The 18,048-nt window shown below is 42.3% G+C and overlaps 1 protein-coding gene across 1 annotated transcript in view; it reads left to right on the top strand.

The window, feature by feature from the left end:
* Positions 1-17,405, top strand: part of LOC111974078 (growth hormone receptor-like) — an 81,010-nt gene extending 63,605 nt beyond the window's left edge. Inside the window, 7 exon segments of the mRNA XM_024001604.2 lie at positions 10,401-10,579; positions 10,900-11,053; positions 11,259-11,349; positions 11,425-11,494; positions 13,131-13,363; positions 15,592-16,285; positions 16,288-17,405. Of these exon segments, the coding sequence (XP_023857372.2) occupies positions 10,401-10,579; positions 10,900-11,053; positions 11,259-11,349; positions 11,425-11,494; positions 13,131-13,363; positions 15,592-16,285; positions 16,288-16,371 (1,505 nt within the window). The 3' untranslated portion in view covers positions 16,372-17,405.
* The last annotated feature ends 643 nt before the right edge of the window (positions 17,406-18,048 follow it).

Below are 18,048 nucleotides of genomic sequence, written 5' to 3'. Positions count from 1 at the left end.
ATGACTGCGGCAGCTTTCCAATCTTTAGGGATCTCAGACGATACGAAAGAGAGGTTGAACAAGCTAGTAATAGGGGTTGCAACAATTGCGGCGAATAATTTTAGAAAGAGAGGGTCCAGATTGTTTAGCCCAGCTGATTTGTAGGGGTCCAGATTTTGCAGCTCTTAAAGAACATCAGCTATCTGGATTTGGGTGAAGGAGAAATGGGGAGGCTTTGGCAAGTTGCTGTGGGGGGGTGCAGAGCTCTTGACTGGGGTAGGGATAGCCAGGTGGAAAGCATGGCCAGCCTTAGAAAAATGCTTATTGAACTTCTTGATTATTGTAGATTTATCGTGGTGACAGTGTTTCCTAGCCTCAGTGCATTGGGCAGCTGGGAGGAGGTGCTCTTATTCTCCATGGATTTACAGTGTCCCAGAACTTTTTGGAGTTTGTGCTACAGGATGCAAATTTCTGTTTGAAAAAGCTAGCCTTTGCTTTCTTAACTGCCTTTGTATATTGGTTCCTAACTTCTCTGAAAAGTTGCATATCGCGGGGGCTATTCGATGTTAATCCAGTACGCCACATGATGTTTTTGTGCTGGTCAAGGGCAGTGAAGTCTGGAGGGCTATATCTTGAACCAAGGGCTATATCTGTTCTTAGTTCTAAGTTGATATGAATACTTAAGTAAATGTGATATTTTTTTATTTTTTATAAATCAGCAAAAATTTCTAAAACCTGTTTTGATTTGTCATTGTGGGGTAAAGTGTGTAGATTGAGGGGGGGGGACGATTTAATTAATTTTAGAATAAGGCTGTAATGTAACAAAATGTGGAAAAAGTTAAGGGGTCTGAAAACTTTTCCAATGTACTGTAAATTAGCTTCTGCCACTCCAACTACATCCAGCCCAAGGTGCGGTAAACAATGACAACGGGTCTTATGAAATGTCAATATTACAGCGCTGTACATTCTAGAACCCGCATGTGACCTAACATCGGAGAGCGGCATGTGGACTTCACAACCCGCCCTCCCCTGACAGAAAGCTTATCTGTGCTGGTGGCATGATTAATGTACACCCTCTTGTACATCTTTGTTTTTAGAAGCATAGCGTTTTTGTCCATTACAGCTTTCTTGTGTTCATTTTTTTTGTTGTAAATTTTTATTTTAATGGTAACACTTTACTTGACACCCAGCGTCATAACACCCAGTGTCATAACAGCAAACATAACTTGTCATAATCTGTTGTAATATGATCATAACACTGTCATGACATATATTTAGACCTGGTGTGACATATATTGTTTTATTTTATGGCTGGTTATGGCACCTACATAAGAGTGCCAAAACCCACAATACCTACCACACAAGGCAAAACATTCCATCACACCATAGCCTATGTGTCAACAGTATGTTTATGTTATATAAAAAATGTTTTAATTGACTGTGTTAAATTGTCATTGTAATTGCGCACACATTGATGTCAAACATGCACCTACCCCAATGCTCTATTGCTGATGACTGGGATGAATGCAGGAGCAGATTTCAGGAGCAGGACAAGACCGCCTCTTTTTGACTCATGACTGATATAAGGGCATTTATACAACGGGTGGGTCTAATCCTGAATGCTGATTTTGTTAAAAGCGCATTCCAGCTGGTGTTGATCATAATGCTTCTTGACAGTGTCATAAAGTGTATTTTGTTAGTCCAAGTAAAGTGACACAGGATGGTCATAATGTTTCTTGACAATGTCATAAAATGTATTTTCTACAAGTTATTTAAAATATGATGGGAAAAATGTGACTGTAAAGTATGCATTACAACAAAAACAAAGGATAGAGACAAACTTTCAAATTAAAGTACATTTCTTGGCAGGGAAAACACTGGCACTGTGCATTCGGGCAGGTAGCATTCCCCTGGCATCCGCCGCCAAACGCAGATTCGTCCATCGGAATGCCAGAAGCGTGATGCGTGATTCATCACTCCGGAGAACGCGTTTCCACTGCTCCATAGTCCAATGGCGGTSAGCTTTACACCGCTCCAGCCAATGCTTGGCATTGCGCATGGTGATCTTAGGCTTGTGTGCGGCTGCTCGGCCATGGAAACCCTTTTCATTAAGCTGCCGACAAACAGTTATTTTGCTGACGTTGCTTCCAGAGGCAGTTTGGAACTTGTTAGTGAGTGTTGCAACCGAAGACAGACAATTTTTACACGCTATACGCTTCAGCACTCTGCCGGCCCGTTCTGTGAGCTTGTGTGGCCTACCACTTCACAGCTGAGCCATTGTTGCTCCTAGACGTTTCCACTTCACAATAACAGCACTTACAGTTCACCGGGACAGCTCTAGCAGGGCAGACATTTGACTAAGTGGCTTGTTGGAGAGGTGACATCCTATGACGGTGCTACGTTGAAAGTCACTGAGATTTCCAGTACGGGCCATTCTACTGCCAATGTTTGTCTTTGGTGATTTCATGGCTGTGTGCCACACCAATGGGTGTGGCTGAAATAGCCGAATCCACTAATTTGAAGGGGTGTCCACATACTTTTGTATCTCTAGCTTAAACTGACAGATTTTTATGGGTGTTGTTTTGTTATGCTAATTCGATTTACACGGGGGCAAGGATGTCAACTCTAGGGGTTTTAAAGGATTGCTGTAGACACCCGTAAGTGCAACTGGGGAAGAAGTGTAGTTTGTCAATTTGAGGCACACAGCTCATGCATCTGCAAGACTGTTACAGTACCTGTAAGTGACTTTTTTACTTGAAAGATTCTTTCTTGCTGATGTGAAAGATAAGGGGCATATCAGCATATGTTTTAGAAAACTGTTTCGCAAGCGATGACCATTGACGTTTCTAAACGTTAAAACCCAGAGTCGGAATATTAGTTCACATGCAGCCAGCCGTGGGCGACGCTAAGCGCTGAAAACCCTACGGATAATAAGGGAGCTAAGACTTCGCTTGCGGTTTGCTGGCTTAGTAGCTTACTTGTTAAAAAACAATCAAAACTGACTGCATGCAAAAAAGCTTAGACTTTATACAAAAGCAAAACAGCTTTGGAGATTTGGCTAATTAGGTCATTTATATGTGAAAAACTGTTAAAATATTTGTCATGGGGCGAGGAGGTAAATACTGATGAAGGGAGTACACTAATTCCGTTGAAATCAAAACCTGCAAACACACTGGGTTCCCAGGATAAGGGGCAGGTTTCTAGGAAGGCCTAGCTGGCCAACCAGTTATCACTAGTAGCCAGAAACAGCAGAAAAACAGCAATGTCCTGTTAGTGGTTAGAGCGTTGGACTTGTAACCGAAAGGTTGCAAGATCGAATCCCTGAGCTCTCAATGCAAAAATCTGTCCTTCTGCCCCTGAACAAGGCAGTTAATCCACTGTTCCTAGGCCGTCAATGAAAATAATACTTTTTTCTTAACTGACTTGCCTAGTTAAATAAAGGTATAAAAAAAAATATCAGACCATACCAACACACTGTTAGACGGTCCCACAGTTTTAAGATACTGTACCTACAGTGTGTTTGGAAAAGTATTCAGGCCCCTTGGGTCTGAATACTTTTGTAAATAAGGTATTTCAGTTTTTTGGTATCAATTTTAGAATAAGGCTGTAACTTAACTAAATGTGGAAAAGGGGTCTGAATACTTTCCAAATGCACTGTAATTTGGACCTCTGTGGGTCTGTACTATACCTAACAATGGGAATATGTATTGATATTAGAGACACAGTAGGAAAAATAATTAAATGTTACAAAGGCACGGCAACATCTGCCTCCATCCCTTCCCCCTCCAAGGGCAGAAAATGACTATCAGCATGTGAGACTAACAATAGCCGAGGGATGTAGGACATTTTTAACAGAAACCAGTTGTTTCGAGATGGATGGAAGAATAAAAACAGGGATGGACAGAAGAAGGGGGGATAATGATCAATCAGAACAGAAATTATGAAAATGTTTGACCATAGCAGGTGTTGTTATTAAGGGAGGTTTCACATCAAGTGACTAGTGGACACGGGTACACTGGCAGGGACACAGGTTTCAGACATGCTGATGTATGGTGGACAGTGTGTAAGGTGGACAGTGTGATAGACATGGTCTATAGCAGGGTTCCCCAACTGTCGGCCTGCGGGCCAAATTCCTCCCACGGGTGATTTTATTTGGCCCCCCAAGTAAAAATACAAATAAAATGATTTTAGAAGTTTGTGGTTGGATATAAAAGACGGTAAAGTCACCAAGAAATCAGCTCAGGGATTTTGATTCAGGAAATCTGTTCCCAAGTATTCCCAAGCATAAATATAGACACATACAGTGCCTTCAGAAAGTATTCATACCCCTTCACTTATTCCACATTTTGTTGTATTACAGCCTAAATTAAAAATGGATGAACTTTTTATTTTTCCTCTCCCATCTACACACAATAGCTCATAATGACAAAGTGAAAACATGTTTTTAGAAAATGTTGCTAATTTATTGAAAATGAAATACAGAAACATTTAATTTACATAAGTATACACACCCCTGAGTCAATACTTTGTAGAAGCACCTTTGGCAGCGATTACAGCTTTGAGTCTTTCTGGGTAAGTCTCTAAGAGCTTTCCACATCTGGATTGTGCAACATTAGTATTATTATTTTCAAAACTCTTCAAGCTCTGTCAAATTGGTTGTTGATCATTGCTAGACAACCATTTTCAGATCTTGCCATAGATTTTCAAGTAGATTTAGGTAAAAATTGTAACTCGGCCACAAGCAACTCCAGTGTAGATTTGGCCTGTTTTAGGTTATTGTCCAGCTTAAAGGTGAATTATTCTCCCAGTGTCTGGTGGAAAGCAGACTGAACAAGGTTTTCCTCTAGGATTTTGCCTGTGCTTAGCTCCATTCCATTTCTTTTTATCCTGAAAACCTCCTCAGTCCTTAACTTCTCTGGGATATGTGGGACGCTAACGTCCCACTTGGCTAAAAGCCAGTAAAAATGCAGAGCGCCAAATTCAAATAATTTACTATAAAAATCTAACTATCATGAAATCACACATGAAAGACACCAAATTAAAGCTACACTTGTTGTGAATCGAGCCAACATGTCTGATTTCAAAAAGGATTTACGGCGAAAGCACACCTTGTGATTATGTTAGGTCAGTACATAGCCACAGAAAAACACTGCCATTTTTCCAGCCAAAGAGAGGAGTAACAAAAAGCAGAAATAGAGATAAAATGATTCACTAACCTTTGATGATCTTCATCAGATGACACTCATAGGACTTCATGTTACACAATACATGTATGTTTTGTTCGGTAAAGGTTCATATTTATATCCAAAAATCTGAGTTTAGGCGGGACGCTACTATCCTCACTTGGCCAAAAGCCAGAGAAAATGCAGAGCGCCAAATTCAAATAAATTACTATAAAAATCTAACTTTCATTAAATCACAACATGAAAGATACCAAATTAAAGCTACACTGGTTTTGAATCCAGCCAACATGTCAGAATTCAAATAGGCTTTTCGCGAAAGCAAACAATGCTATTATCTGAGTTAGCACCATCGTAAACAAAGAGAGAGAAGCATATTTCAACACAAAACGCAGAAATAAAAAAATATAATTCATGGCTTTGACGAGCTTCTGTTGTTGGCACTCCAATATGTCCCATAAAAATCACAAATGGTCCTTTTGTTCGATTAATTCCGTCTATATACACTGCTCAAAAATAAAGGGAACACTAAAATAAACACATCCTAGATCTGAATGAATGAACTATTCTTATTAAAATACTTTTTTCTTTTACATAGTTGGATGTGCTGACAACAAAATCACACAAAAATGATCAATGGAAATCAAATGTATCAAACCCATGGAGGTCTGGATTTGGAGTCACACTCAAAATTAAATTGGAAAACCACACTACAGGCTGATCCAACTTTGATGTAATGTCCTTAAAACAAGTCAAAATGAGGCTCAGTAGTGTTGTTGGCCTCCACGTGCCTGTATGACCTTACAACGCCTGGCATGCTCCTGATGAGGTGGCGGATGGTCTCCTGAGGGAATCTCCTCCCAGACCTGGACTAAAGCATCCGCCAACTCCTGGACAGTCTGTGGTGCAACGTGGCGTGGTGGATGGAGCGAACATGATTTCCCAGATATGCTCAATTGGATTCAGGTCTGGGGAACGGGCAGGCCAGTCCATAGCATCAATGCCTTCCTCTTGCAGGAACTGCTGACACACTCCAGCACATGAGGTCTAGCATTGTCTTGCATTAGGAGGAACCCAGGGCCAACCGCACCAGCATATGGTCTCACAAGGGGTCTGAGGATCTCATCTCGGTAACTAATGGCAGGCAGGCTACCTCTGGCGAGCCCATGGAGGGCTGTGCGGCCCCAAAGAAATGCCACCCCACACCATGACTGACCCACCGCCAAACTGGTCATGCTGGAGGATGTGCAGGCAGCAGAACGTTCTCCACGGCGTCTCCAGATTGTCACGTCTGTCACGTGCTTCAGTGTGAACCTGCTTTCATCTGTGAAGAGCACAGGGCGCCAGTGGCGAATTTCGTCAATCTTGGTGTTCTCTGGCAAATGCCAAACGTCCTGCACGGTGTTGGCTGTAAGCACAACCCCACCTGTGGACGTCGGGCCCTCATACCACCTCATGGAGTCTGTTTCTGACCATTTGAGCAGACACATGCACATTTGTGGCCTGCTGGAGGTCATTTTGCAGGGCTCTGGCAGTGCTCCTTCTGCTCCTTCTTGCACAAAGGCGGAGGTAAGTGGGGCCTGCGCTGGGTTGTTGCCCTCCTACGGCCTCCTCCACGTCTCCTGATGTACTGGCCTGTCTCCTTGTAGCGCCTCCATGCTTTGACACTACGCTGACAGACACAGCAAACCTTCTTGCCACAGCTCGCATTGATGTGCCATCCTGGATGAGCTGCACTACCTGAGCCACTTGTGTGGGTTGAGACTCCGTCTCATGCTACCAGTAAGAGTGAAAGCACCGCCAGCATTCAAAAGTGACCAAAACATCAGCCAGGAAGCATAGGGAACTGAGAAGTGGTCTGTGGTCACCACCTGCAGAACCACTCCTTTATTGGGGGTGTCTTGCTAATTGCCTATAATTTCCACCTGTTGTCTATTCCATTTTACACAAACAGCATGTGAAATTAATTGTCAATCAGTGTTGCTTCCTAAGTGGACAGTTTGATTTCACAGAAGTGTGATTGACTTGGAGTTACATTGTGTTGTTTAAGTGTTCCCTTTATTTTTTTGAGCAGTGTATATCCAAAATGTCCATTTATTTGGCGCGTTTGATTCAGAAAAACACCGGTTCCAACTTGTGAAACGTGACTACAAAATATCTCAAAAGTTACCTGTAAACTTCGCCAAAACATTTCAAACTACTTTTGTAATACAACTTTAGGTAACGTAAATAATCGATAGGTAACGTAACGTAAATAATCGATAAAATTGAAAACGGGATGATCTGTGTTCAATACAGGATTAAAACAAACTATAGCTAGCCTTCTGGTCATGCGCCTCTAACAAACAGGACACTTTGTGTGACCCTCAATCAAGATGGCCGTACTTCTTCATTACACAAAAGAAAAACCCTCAACCAATTTCTAAAGACTGTTGACATCCAGTGGAAGCGGTAGGAACTGCAAGAAGGTCAATTAGAAATCTGTATTCCCAATGAAAATCCATTGAAAAGAGAGTGACCTCAAAAAAAWAAAATCTGAATGGTTTGTCCTCGGGGTTTCACCTGCTAAATAAGTTCTGTTATATTCACAGACATGATTCAAACAGTTTTAAGAACTTCAGAGTGTTTTCTATCCAAATCTACTAATAATATGCATATCTTATCTTCTGCGGATGAGTAGCTGGCAGTTGAATTTGGGTATGCTTTCATCCAAACGTGAAAATGCTGCCCCCTATCCTAGAGAAGTTAATGATTACAAGAATACCCATAACATGATGCAGCCATCACTATGCTTGAAAATGTGGAGAGTGTTATTCAGTAATGTGTTCTATTGGATTTGCGCCAAACATAAAAGTTTGTATTCAGGGGAAAAAAGTGAATTGTTTGAATTTATTACTTTAGTGCCTTGTTGCAAACAGGATGCATGTTTTGGAATATTTTTATTCTGTACAGGCCTCCATCATTTCGCTCTGTCAATTAGGTTAGTATTGTGGAGTAACTACAATGTTGTTGATCCATCCTCAGTTTTCTCCTATCACAGCCATTGGCCTCAATGGAATCCCTGAGTGGTTTCCTTCCTCTCCGGCAACTGAGTTAGGAAGAACGCCTGTATCTTTGTAGTGTACTTCGGGGCTTTAAAAAATATATATTTAATAATGCATTGCATGCATCATCATCGCTTTTGCATGCTGGCATAGAGTGGTAGAGTAGAGGCATCTTCAGAAGTTGCACACATGAGGATTGGTTTTTTAAGCCTAGGGTCCGTAATTTTCTTTGCCTTTTATAAACGCATTTCATGCAATTCTACATCTTTTTAGATGTATGGAGACTTTAGAGGAATCTTTTTTATTACTCACAAAATTATCGAAATGATAACACTGACAAACTGAGAATCTGAGATCAATAAAAACGACCATGTCTTGAATCCATCAATAGCCTATGCTTAGGTGTGTGGAGACACACATATCGTATAATATGAGAAGGAAATTATAGTCCCAATGATGTGCAGCTCACTCACCAGCGATTGCTGATGCGCTCGTGCCAAAAGCCTATCTCTCTCGTTTTACTGTTCGCTCAACAGGCCTATTTTGAAGTTGAGAACATATTTGGTAGTCTACAGACAGATTAGTCTTCTCTTTTCAGCATAATCTATTTGCGTCCCAACAATTTGTTTTCCCATAATTGTATTTGAAATATTACAAAAGGCCTGTTTTGGCCGCATGCTATTCACTGACAGATTTGCCGCGTGTTCCAGACTGTAGGCATGCCTTGTGATTGGGCTACACACAATCCACAGCTACTGTAGGCTATATATTTTWAAAAGCTATTGATCCTCTGTAACTCAATTATAGGCCTACTCCTGGTCTTTCTTTCTGAACAGGCAGCAGGAGTTCTGTAACTTTGGCAAATGTATTTCAATTTATCAGGGGTGCTGTGGCACCTCCAGCACCCTTCTCGCGGCTGTGATTCTATAAGGAAATCAATTAAGTGCAACGCTGGAGAAATGAGAGTTGGCTCATGTCTATCGGAGCAGAAAGAAGGAGAAAGTGAATGTCATTCTAGTTCTGTGAGAGATACAGGATCTTCTCTCTCTCTCTCACCACAGCAATGGCCATGTGTTGGTCTATAGTCAACAATGTGTGCAAACCATAAACCCGGGCCGGCCCAACAATCAATTCTTAGAATATCAGGCACGTTTTCAGTTTACGTTTTTTAAGGGTCAGGAAAATACAGAGGAGGCCACTTGAATTAACTCCGATTTTATTTGAATTTTTACATTGCAAACAGTGAAAATAATGTTTCATGCCATGAGAGGTATAGGATCCTAGCAAATGGGTCCTGGGATGAAACAGTCCAATATTGAGAGGTGCCGGATCCTGTTCCGGCAGGATCCGGCACAAATTAAGTGACAAAAAAATCTCAATTGAATCAATTTTAAATTCAGGCTGTAACACAACAACAACAAAAAGTCAAGGGGAATGAATACTTTCAAACGGCACGGTATGTTATCGTATGCCAATGTAATAAATGTTTGAAATKATTATGTTTTGTGAACTACTATATCTGTTTGTGCTTCTTGCGGAAATGATTTGTTATTATCTTGACCATCCTCTCAAGAAAAAAATGACCAATGGCTGAATGCAGTTTGGGACCTCTTGTCTATAGACTAGCTCACGGATGTGAAACTCTGGTCCTGGGAGTCCCAGGGAGTACAAGCTTTTGCTCCAGCCCAGCTCGAAAACACATGATTAAACTAATTGAGGTCTATATTGAAAACCATGATATTTTGGTTTACTGGTCCACTTCTTTCTAGTCAGTGGATAATGCATAAGGAGAAAGAAGTCCTGTCACTAGTAACTAGTCATTCATATAGGGGAGAGTAGGGTAAGTTATGCCATTTATTACCTTCAGCATCTTGTTGTTTAGGGAAATATAGTATTCTTTCTAACAAAGATATCGACATATATTTCAGGATGTTGTGTATCCCTGGAAATAATCTGAATTCATGTAAACATTACAGTTTTGAAAACATAGCTTGGGGTATGGGTTAGTTGATCCGCGGGACAGGCTAAGTTAAGCCACTTACACATTTCTGTATTTAATTAAATATTAATACTACCTTTTTAAAACCATGTCTATCTTTCTTTCCCAAAGACAATTCATCACAATCACAATAGTTTTTGTGCGTTTTAATCATTTTAAGCACTCCCTTACTGACCTTTGCCCTTTGRCCTCTGACAGTGCACCCTGATCCCCCGGTGGCCCTGAACTGGACGCTGTTGAACGTCAGCCGGTCGGGCCTGAACTATGACATCATGGCGAGCTGGGAACCCCCGCCCTCGGCTGACGTATCCGTTGGATGGTTGACACTGGTGTACGAACTCCAGTTCAGGAGGAGGAACAGCTCACACTGGAAAGTGGTGAGTCACACATAGACACACTCACACACACACCCTGACTGCACTTCCGGCCTATTACCCAGCGGCCTCTGCAGTTTTGAGTGCTAGACCACACTGAAACTCTGTCGACACCATAACAAGAAGAGAGATCCTGTTGTTGACTGCCTCAATCAACGACAGAGCCAAGTTTGTGTTTGTGGCATAGACGAGTGTTTATGGAATAAAACGTCATTTMATGTATAAGAGGGAGACATAAACCTTTTATTTTAACATTTCGTAGCTTTCGATCGTATTCCTCTCTTACAAACGTTTTTTTGCCTCTGTCTCCCGCTCTCTCTCAGTTGGAGCATGAGTTTGGCACTCAGAAGTCAATCTACGGCCTTAGTACAGGAGAGGAGTATGAGGTGCGCGTGCACTGCTCAATGAGGGCCTTCAATAACTTTGGGGAGTTCAGTGATGCCATCTTTGTCCATGTGTCAGAGATTCCCAGTAAAGGTGAGAGGTCAGGGTCAGGGCGGCACGGGTTGGGGTAGAGAGGAGGGACAGTGTTGTTTACACAAAGAACAAACATGGCAGCCATCTTGCGCAAGGAACACACTTATCCGGGATATGGTAGGATTACCACATAATGCTAATAGTTAAATCATTGTTATTTATTGATTTGGTGATGATGATGATGATGATGATGATCCTGTTCTAGAGTCCACGTTCACTGTGATTCTGGTCCTGATCTTCGGTGCTGTGGGCGTGGCCATTTTCCTCATGCTCATCATCTTCTCTCACCAGCAGAGGTGAGGACAAACAAACAAACACAAACGCACACACACTTCCGTCATCTTCATCTCCTCTCTCCCTCTTCCTCTCAGACTTATGGTGATTCTTCTGCCTCCTGTCCCTGCACCCAAAATCAAAGGGATTGACACAGAACTGCTTAAGGTAAGACTAAAAACACTGTGTGCATGCATGTGTGTGTGCTCGTGTATTTTGTCTTGTGAGTAGGTTTGTATATAGTCAAGTACACTATATATACAAAAGTATGTGGACACCCCTTCAAATKAGTGGATTCAGCTATTTCAGCCACACCTGTTGCTGACAGGTGTATAAAATTGAGCACACMGCCATGCAATCTCCATAGACAAACATTGGCAGTAGAATGGCCTTACTGAAGAGCTCAGTGACTTTCAACATGGCACCGTCATAGGTCAGTTCGTCAAATTTCTGCCCTGCTAGAGCTGCCACAGTCAAGTGTATGTGCTGTTATTGTAAAGTGGAAACGTCTAGGAGCAACAACGGCTCAGCCGCGAATTGGTAGGCCACACAAGCTCACCGAATGGGACCGCCGATGGCTGAAGCGCATAGCGAGTAAAAATCGCCTGTCCTCAGTTGCAACACTCACTACCGAGTTCCAAACTGCCTCAGGAAGMAACGTCAGCACAAKAACTGTTTGTCGGGAGCTTCATGAAATGGGTATCCATGCAGCCGTACACAAGCCTAAGATCACCATGCGCAATGCCAAGCGTCGACTGGAGTGGTGTAAAGCTCGCCACCATTGGACTCTGGAGCAGTGGAAACGCGTTCTCTGGAGTGATGAATCCGACGGACTAATCTGGGTTTGGCGGATGCCAGGAGAACGCTACCTGCCCCAATGCACAGTGCCAACTGTAAAGTTTGGTGGAGGAGGAATAATGATCTGTGGCTGTTTTTCATGGTTCGGCCTAGGCTCCTTAGTTCCAGTGAAGGGAAATCTTAACGCTACAGCATACAATGACATTGTAGACGATTCTGTGTTTTCAACTTTGTGGCAACAGTTTGGGAAGGCCCTTTCCTGTTTCAGCATGACAATGCCCCCGGGCACAAAGCCAGGTCCATACTGAAATGGTTTGTCGATTGGTGTGGAAGAACTTGATTGGCCTGCATAGAACCCTGACCTCAACCCCATCGAATACCTTTAGGATGAATTGGAACGCCTACTGCAAGCCAGGCCTAATCACCCAACATCAGTGCCCGACCTCACTAATGCTCTTGAGGCTGAATGGAAGCAAGTTCCAACATCTAGTGGAAAGCCTTCCCAGAAGAGTGGAGGCTGTTATAGCATCAAAGGTGGAGACCAACTCCATATTAACGCCCATGATTTTGGAATGAGATGTTCGACGAGCAGATGTCCACACACTTTTGGTCATGTCGTGTATTTAGTATGTGAAAACAAGTTTGTTATGGCTCATGGACAGAGCGCAATACAGATGATTATTAATTTAAATCTCAGGCTCTTGTCTAAGTGTCCCTATGAACAGTAAATAACACATTGTAATATGCTGGGAATTGACATGATCAGGGCACGCTCAAAGAAATAGAATCTAGATTCTATTTCTATGGGTAAGCTACACTAATGCAATAGGCTTTGTTTGTAAAAAATTAGGGCTTGGCAATGAAATGTGGTACAAGATGATTGAAGCGCTTGCCGTACTTGAATTCAGAGCTTAGACATGTAAGTACCTCTGTCTCAAACCCGTACCCTCCTCACAAACACTCTCTGCCTCTATCTCTCCCTCTGTCACATCCACGCCCTATCCAGAAGGGAAAGCTGAATGAGCTGAACTTCCTCCTGAGTGTTGGTGGCATGGGGAGTCTCCACCCCTTCCCCCCTGACCTGTACCAGGACGAGTCCTGGATGGAGTTCATCGAGCTGGACGCAGACGAGCCTGAGCCGGGGGAGAAGGAGGACAACCTGGGCTCGGACACACAGAGACTGCTGAGCCTGGGTCACAACAACCACCGCACAAACCATGGCTGCTCTCACACCCTCAGGTATGGATATGTTTGCAAAGCTACTGGTCATTTACCAAAGTTACCGGAATAATCGATGGTAATTTTGGTAATTTTTACTTATTTTTTTGTATTCATACAGTATATACAGTAGTATTCATTTTGTATGTCTGTGTCATATTGTCCATGAGTTTCCAGTAGATGGACCATATGTTTCAAGAGAAAATAGCCTAATTAATGAAAAAAGTGTCTAATCAACAATGGCATTATTTTCAATTAACTCTGCAACTCTATCAACTATTAACTCTTTTGACAACTGCCAACAGTCTGGCGCCAAAACATTTACAAAAAAGATGACATATTGACATAGTAAAATAAATGAAAGTGTGTAAAAATAAAAAATTATATTTAATGCTGAAACCAGATTGCGAATTAAACCGTGTCTCTTTTGGGTGCGCGTGCATAGATGTATTTTTTATGGACCTAATAATAAAGACGTATTTTAAAGGTAAAAATGTATTACCTTTTAATGTGGAATGAACACAACCAGTCATCATGTTGTCATTTGATTGTCAAACAAATCACTTCAAAAAGTAGGCTACCTGTGCATGTTTGTCCATTCCAAAATAATTACAGTATCCATACAATGCACTGAATGCATATAATATGCCTACATAAGTTGAATCAAAACAAGTTTAGACCCTAGTTCATGAGTTGTCCATAATTCATCAGATCATAATCAATGGCAATTGCAGAATGTCATTAGGTACACTTTTTGGTGTTTTGTAAACAATGTCTATTTTTGATCATCAAATGGGGCGAGTGTACATACAGTTTGGATGCTGGAATTATTTTGGAGTGGACAAACATGCACAGGTAGCCTATTTTCTGTAGTGATTTGGTTGACAATCAGATGACAACATGATGACTGGTTGTGTTCATTCCACATTAAAAGGTAATTAATTTTTAGGCTTACATTAAAGCTGCAATATGTAACTTTTGGGGATGACCCTCCGAATTCACATAGAAATGTGTGTTATAGGTCTGTCGTTCTCATTGAAAGCCAGTCTAAGAAGCTGTAGATGTATTCTATGTGCGCTATTCTATGCTTCCCATTCTTAAGTTTCATTTTTGCATTTTTTTACTTTCAGTTTTGTACACCAGGTTCAAACATCTGAAAATATAATATTGTTGGTTACGGAAAATATATTTCACAGCGGTTTAGATGGTGCAATGTTTCTTCACACTATTCTTGCTTGTTCAGTCAGATTAGGTTCAGTCAAACTGAAATTAGGCGAACTATTAGAATTTTTTGCAACCAGGAAAGTTATGCATAGTGCATCTTTGATTGATGCATCTTGCTTACAAATGGACCTATTTTGTCGCCGGGACAGCTGAAATGTGGCTGAAACTGTACCAGGAAAAACGGGATGGTCAATTTACTAGACTAGGCTTCAATGTGTATTACCATGAAATTCAAACAGGCCTACCGGCAGCCAGTGATGTGGTGGTAAAAAAAAAATTGGTGGGTAATCTCTGATTGCCGGTTGAGGTGAAAAAAGCAACACTCCCTATATACTTCCACTGCATTTTTCTGAAAAAAGTGGGTAAATTGCATTTACTTGCGTTTACTCATCACTAGGCCTACACCACTGCTGGTAGCCCACCCTCTTAGCCGAGGCAATTTTACACACATGAACACATACAGAACAGGTAGCCGACATTCAACACAGTAGTTGAATGAAAACATGTTTACACACTATTTCATGAGTTGTTCATAATTCATGAGTTGATTGCTTGGAGTCTTCACAGATTGTGTGACACAAAACACTCTCTTTCTTTCCTTACATGAATTACATTTATTAGTGTTATTTGTCATTATTAAGCATTTAACAATTGACTTCGAACATTGAACATTAAACCCTGTACGAATCCGGGATCTTGGAGATCTCGGAAAATGCACTAAGTGTAACTATGCCTACGTAACATTGAATTATGTTTTGCCGTTAAAACAGTTCTCATGGGCACACAAATCCAAAATAATGTATGCTTCTAACCGAAAGAGTCAACTGTAGGCCTACTGTTATTAACGTATACTTGTTGGATAGATTGGATGCGCATTCGTGTCTAGCTGTAGGCTGCTGTACATTAGGAAAGTGTAGACTGGAGCCTCTTATGGAGGCATGAAGCAGCTCTTACAGTAGCGATGACAACTGGAATGGTAACTCTCTTTCCTCCTCTCTCTCTCTCGCTCTCTCGCTCTCTCTCAGCATCCCTGATATTGAATATGATCCAGAGCTGCCTGACCAGGAGACCCTAATGTTGATGGCTGCCCTCCTGTCCAGCCAACCTGAAAAAGTTGAACCCTGCCTGGGGAACCGGCGGAGCCACTCCAACCCCCCGGCCCTAGAGGTGATGGAGGTCCCATGCCCAATGCTCCAAGCTCCAGGCTTACCTCTAGAGGGAGGGGAGAGGCCCCTGGTCCAGACCCAGCTGGGAGGCCCTCATAGCTGGGTCAACATAAACTTCTATGCCCAGGTCAGCGATGTAATGCCCGCCGGAGGGGTGGTGCTCTCACCAGGCCAGCAGGTCAGAGCCCYGGAGAACGCTCCAACAACAGAGGAGGATAAGAAGAGGATTGGGGAGATGGAAGGAGGAGAGGAGGAGGAGGAGAGGAGAAATAAGAAGTTGCCGTCTCAGCTGCTGGTGGTGGATCCTGAGGCTGGGGGCTACACGATAGAGAGCAGTGGCCGGCAAATCAGTACCCCTGACCCCTCCTCACCTGGGGAGGTTTACCACGCCTTCCCCCCACCTCCCCCCTATCTCCTGCATACCACCCCCCTAGGGGACTACCAGTCCCCGTACATCCTTCCCAACTCCCCTGCTCAGTTCCTGCCCCCTGTTTTGGACTACACTGTGGTTCAAGATATTGACTTCCAGCATAGCCTTCTCCTCAACCCTCCTGCCCCCCACAACCCCCCTCCAAGCCCCTGCCCACAATGCCCATAGGGTACCTCACCCCGGACCTGTTAGGCAACCTCTTGCCTTAAAGAAAAAAACACCTCCCAGGAGGCCTTGGGGCGTAGAGGTCAGAGTTCACACGCCAGGAAGTCAGTAATCATACCAGAAAGACAGTCTTGTTCTACCTGAAACCAAATATGTTACGGGACAGACAGGCACGATGTTTGTTTGAGAGGGGGATGGAAGGGAAGCTGGGAAAGAGAAACATTTAGATGTTGTGTTTGGGTTTTATATAAGTGATACTGGAACTTGAGGAAAGAGTAAATTGGCCTTTCTGGTTTGACTTAGCTTAAAGAAAGACTTGTGTTGAACAAATCTTAGTGTGCTCTGTCTGACTAAGACCGAGACACCCAAAAACCCACTATCTGAAACCTTTAAATGCCCAGATTTCTAATAGAACGTTACACACAGATGAACGTATGCACCACATATACGCGGACAGACAAGCTCAGACATGATTCTAGTTGTATGTTATCTGACACTTTAAGGTATCTATCCCTTGACTGATTAGGTGCTATGTAAACAATTTCCTTGCAGACACACCCAGTCCCACCTTAATGTTTCCTACTATGATCAATTATAGAAATGTCAGAGAGAAGTGAGTAAAGAAACAAGCTCACATATGTCATATACCATATAGATGTTTAATACTGTAGCATATTGGCTTAAGTCTTAACTGTACTGTAGACGGATCAAGTAACAGAATGTAATGGAGAATAACAAGCACATTTATACAATCACACACACACGCACACATTTACATCATCGTTGTCGCCTCATTAATTGACAGAGCAATTAAGTGTGCTGTTTGTCAAACTTACCGCCACAATCAGCGCAAAGTGACTATTGGTGACTATTGTTGTTCATTTAGGACTCGTTATTTTGCTATACATTGCTTGCATTTTCATGCCTATATTTAGCTTTGAATTCTTGCGGAAGAGTMATCTAATCGCTACCAGACTGAGGTCACAGTATGGAACACAGCCATTAGACAACCTGTCTGCACTCAATGTGAAAACTCACTCTGATTACCATAATAAATGGAGGACAAGGCAGGTCATAACAGCGAACATGTTTCACTTGTGTAATGAGACATTAACGAGCACAGACTAGAGTCTCACAATACAGGAAAGACTGCTTTTGTATGTTCTACTTACTTTGCCTTCATTTTCATTGCAGGGACAAGAACTGAAAATGTGCAGAGGTACTTAGAATATGTCTTTCTCTCTGTSTTTCTACTGTTCTCAATGTAGTTGCAATGCCAACGTTAATGTGCTGTCGCTTGCGCTTTATGATAGTGGAATGAGCCTCTTTTGACGTAGTGAAACGTACTTAGACACTCAGGGTTTTCTATATGCACCCAACTTTGCAAACACACACACACACGCAAGCACATCCATACGCACCATTTCAAAACGTGGAAAAGACAGTATCCACTTTGCTTTTGAGCTGACGTATACACACGCACACACATTGTTGTAAAAAAGAAACTGGTGGTGAGTTGAAAATGTGCTAGTTTGTGTATCTGATCTGCATTACTGATTGACAAGACGCTCCGTAGATACAGTAGATTATACTTGTATCATCAGAAGAAAGATCATCTTCATCCCGAAGAGAAACCGTCAGATCCAGTGGTTGCGTGAGGAGCTAGAGTATGTGTTTGGTGTTGGACATTGTACGGTATAGTCATAATTGTTCGTAGGCAA

This window comes from Salvelinus sp. IW2-2015, linkage group LG15 (assembly GCF_002910315.2).
Source record: "Salvelinus sp. IW2-2015 linkage group LG15, ASM291031v2, whole genome shotgun sequence".
Taxonomy (NCBI): domain Eukaryota; kingdom Metazoa; phylum Chordata; class Actinopteri; order Salmoniformes; family Salmonidae; genus Salvelinus; species Salvelinus sp. IW2-2015.
Note: the sequence above shows the minus strand (reverse complement) of the source record. Positions and strands in the feature narration are given on the sequence as shown.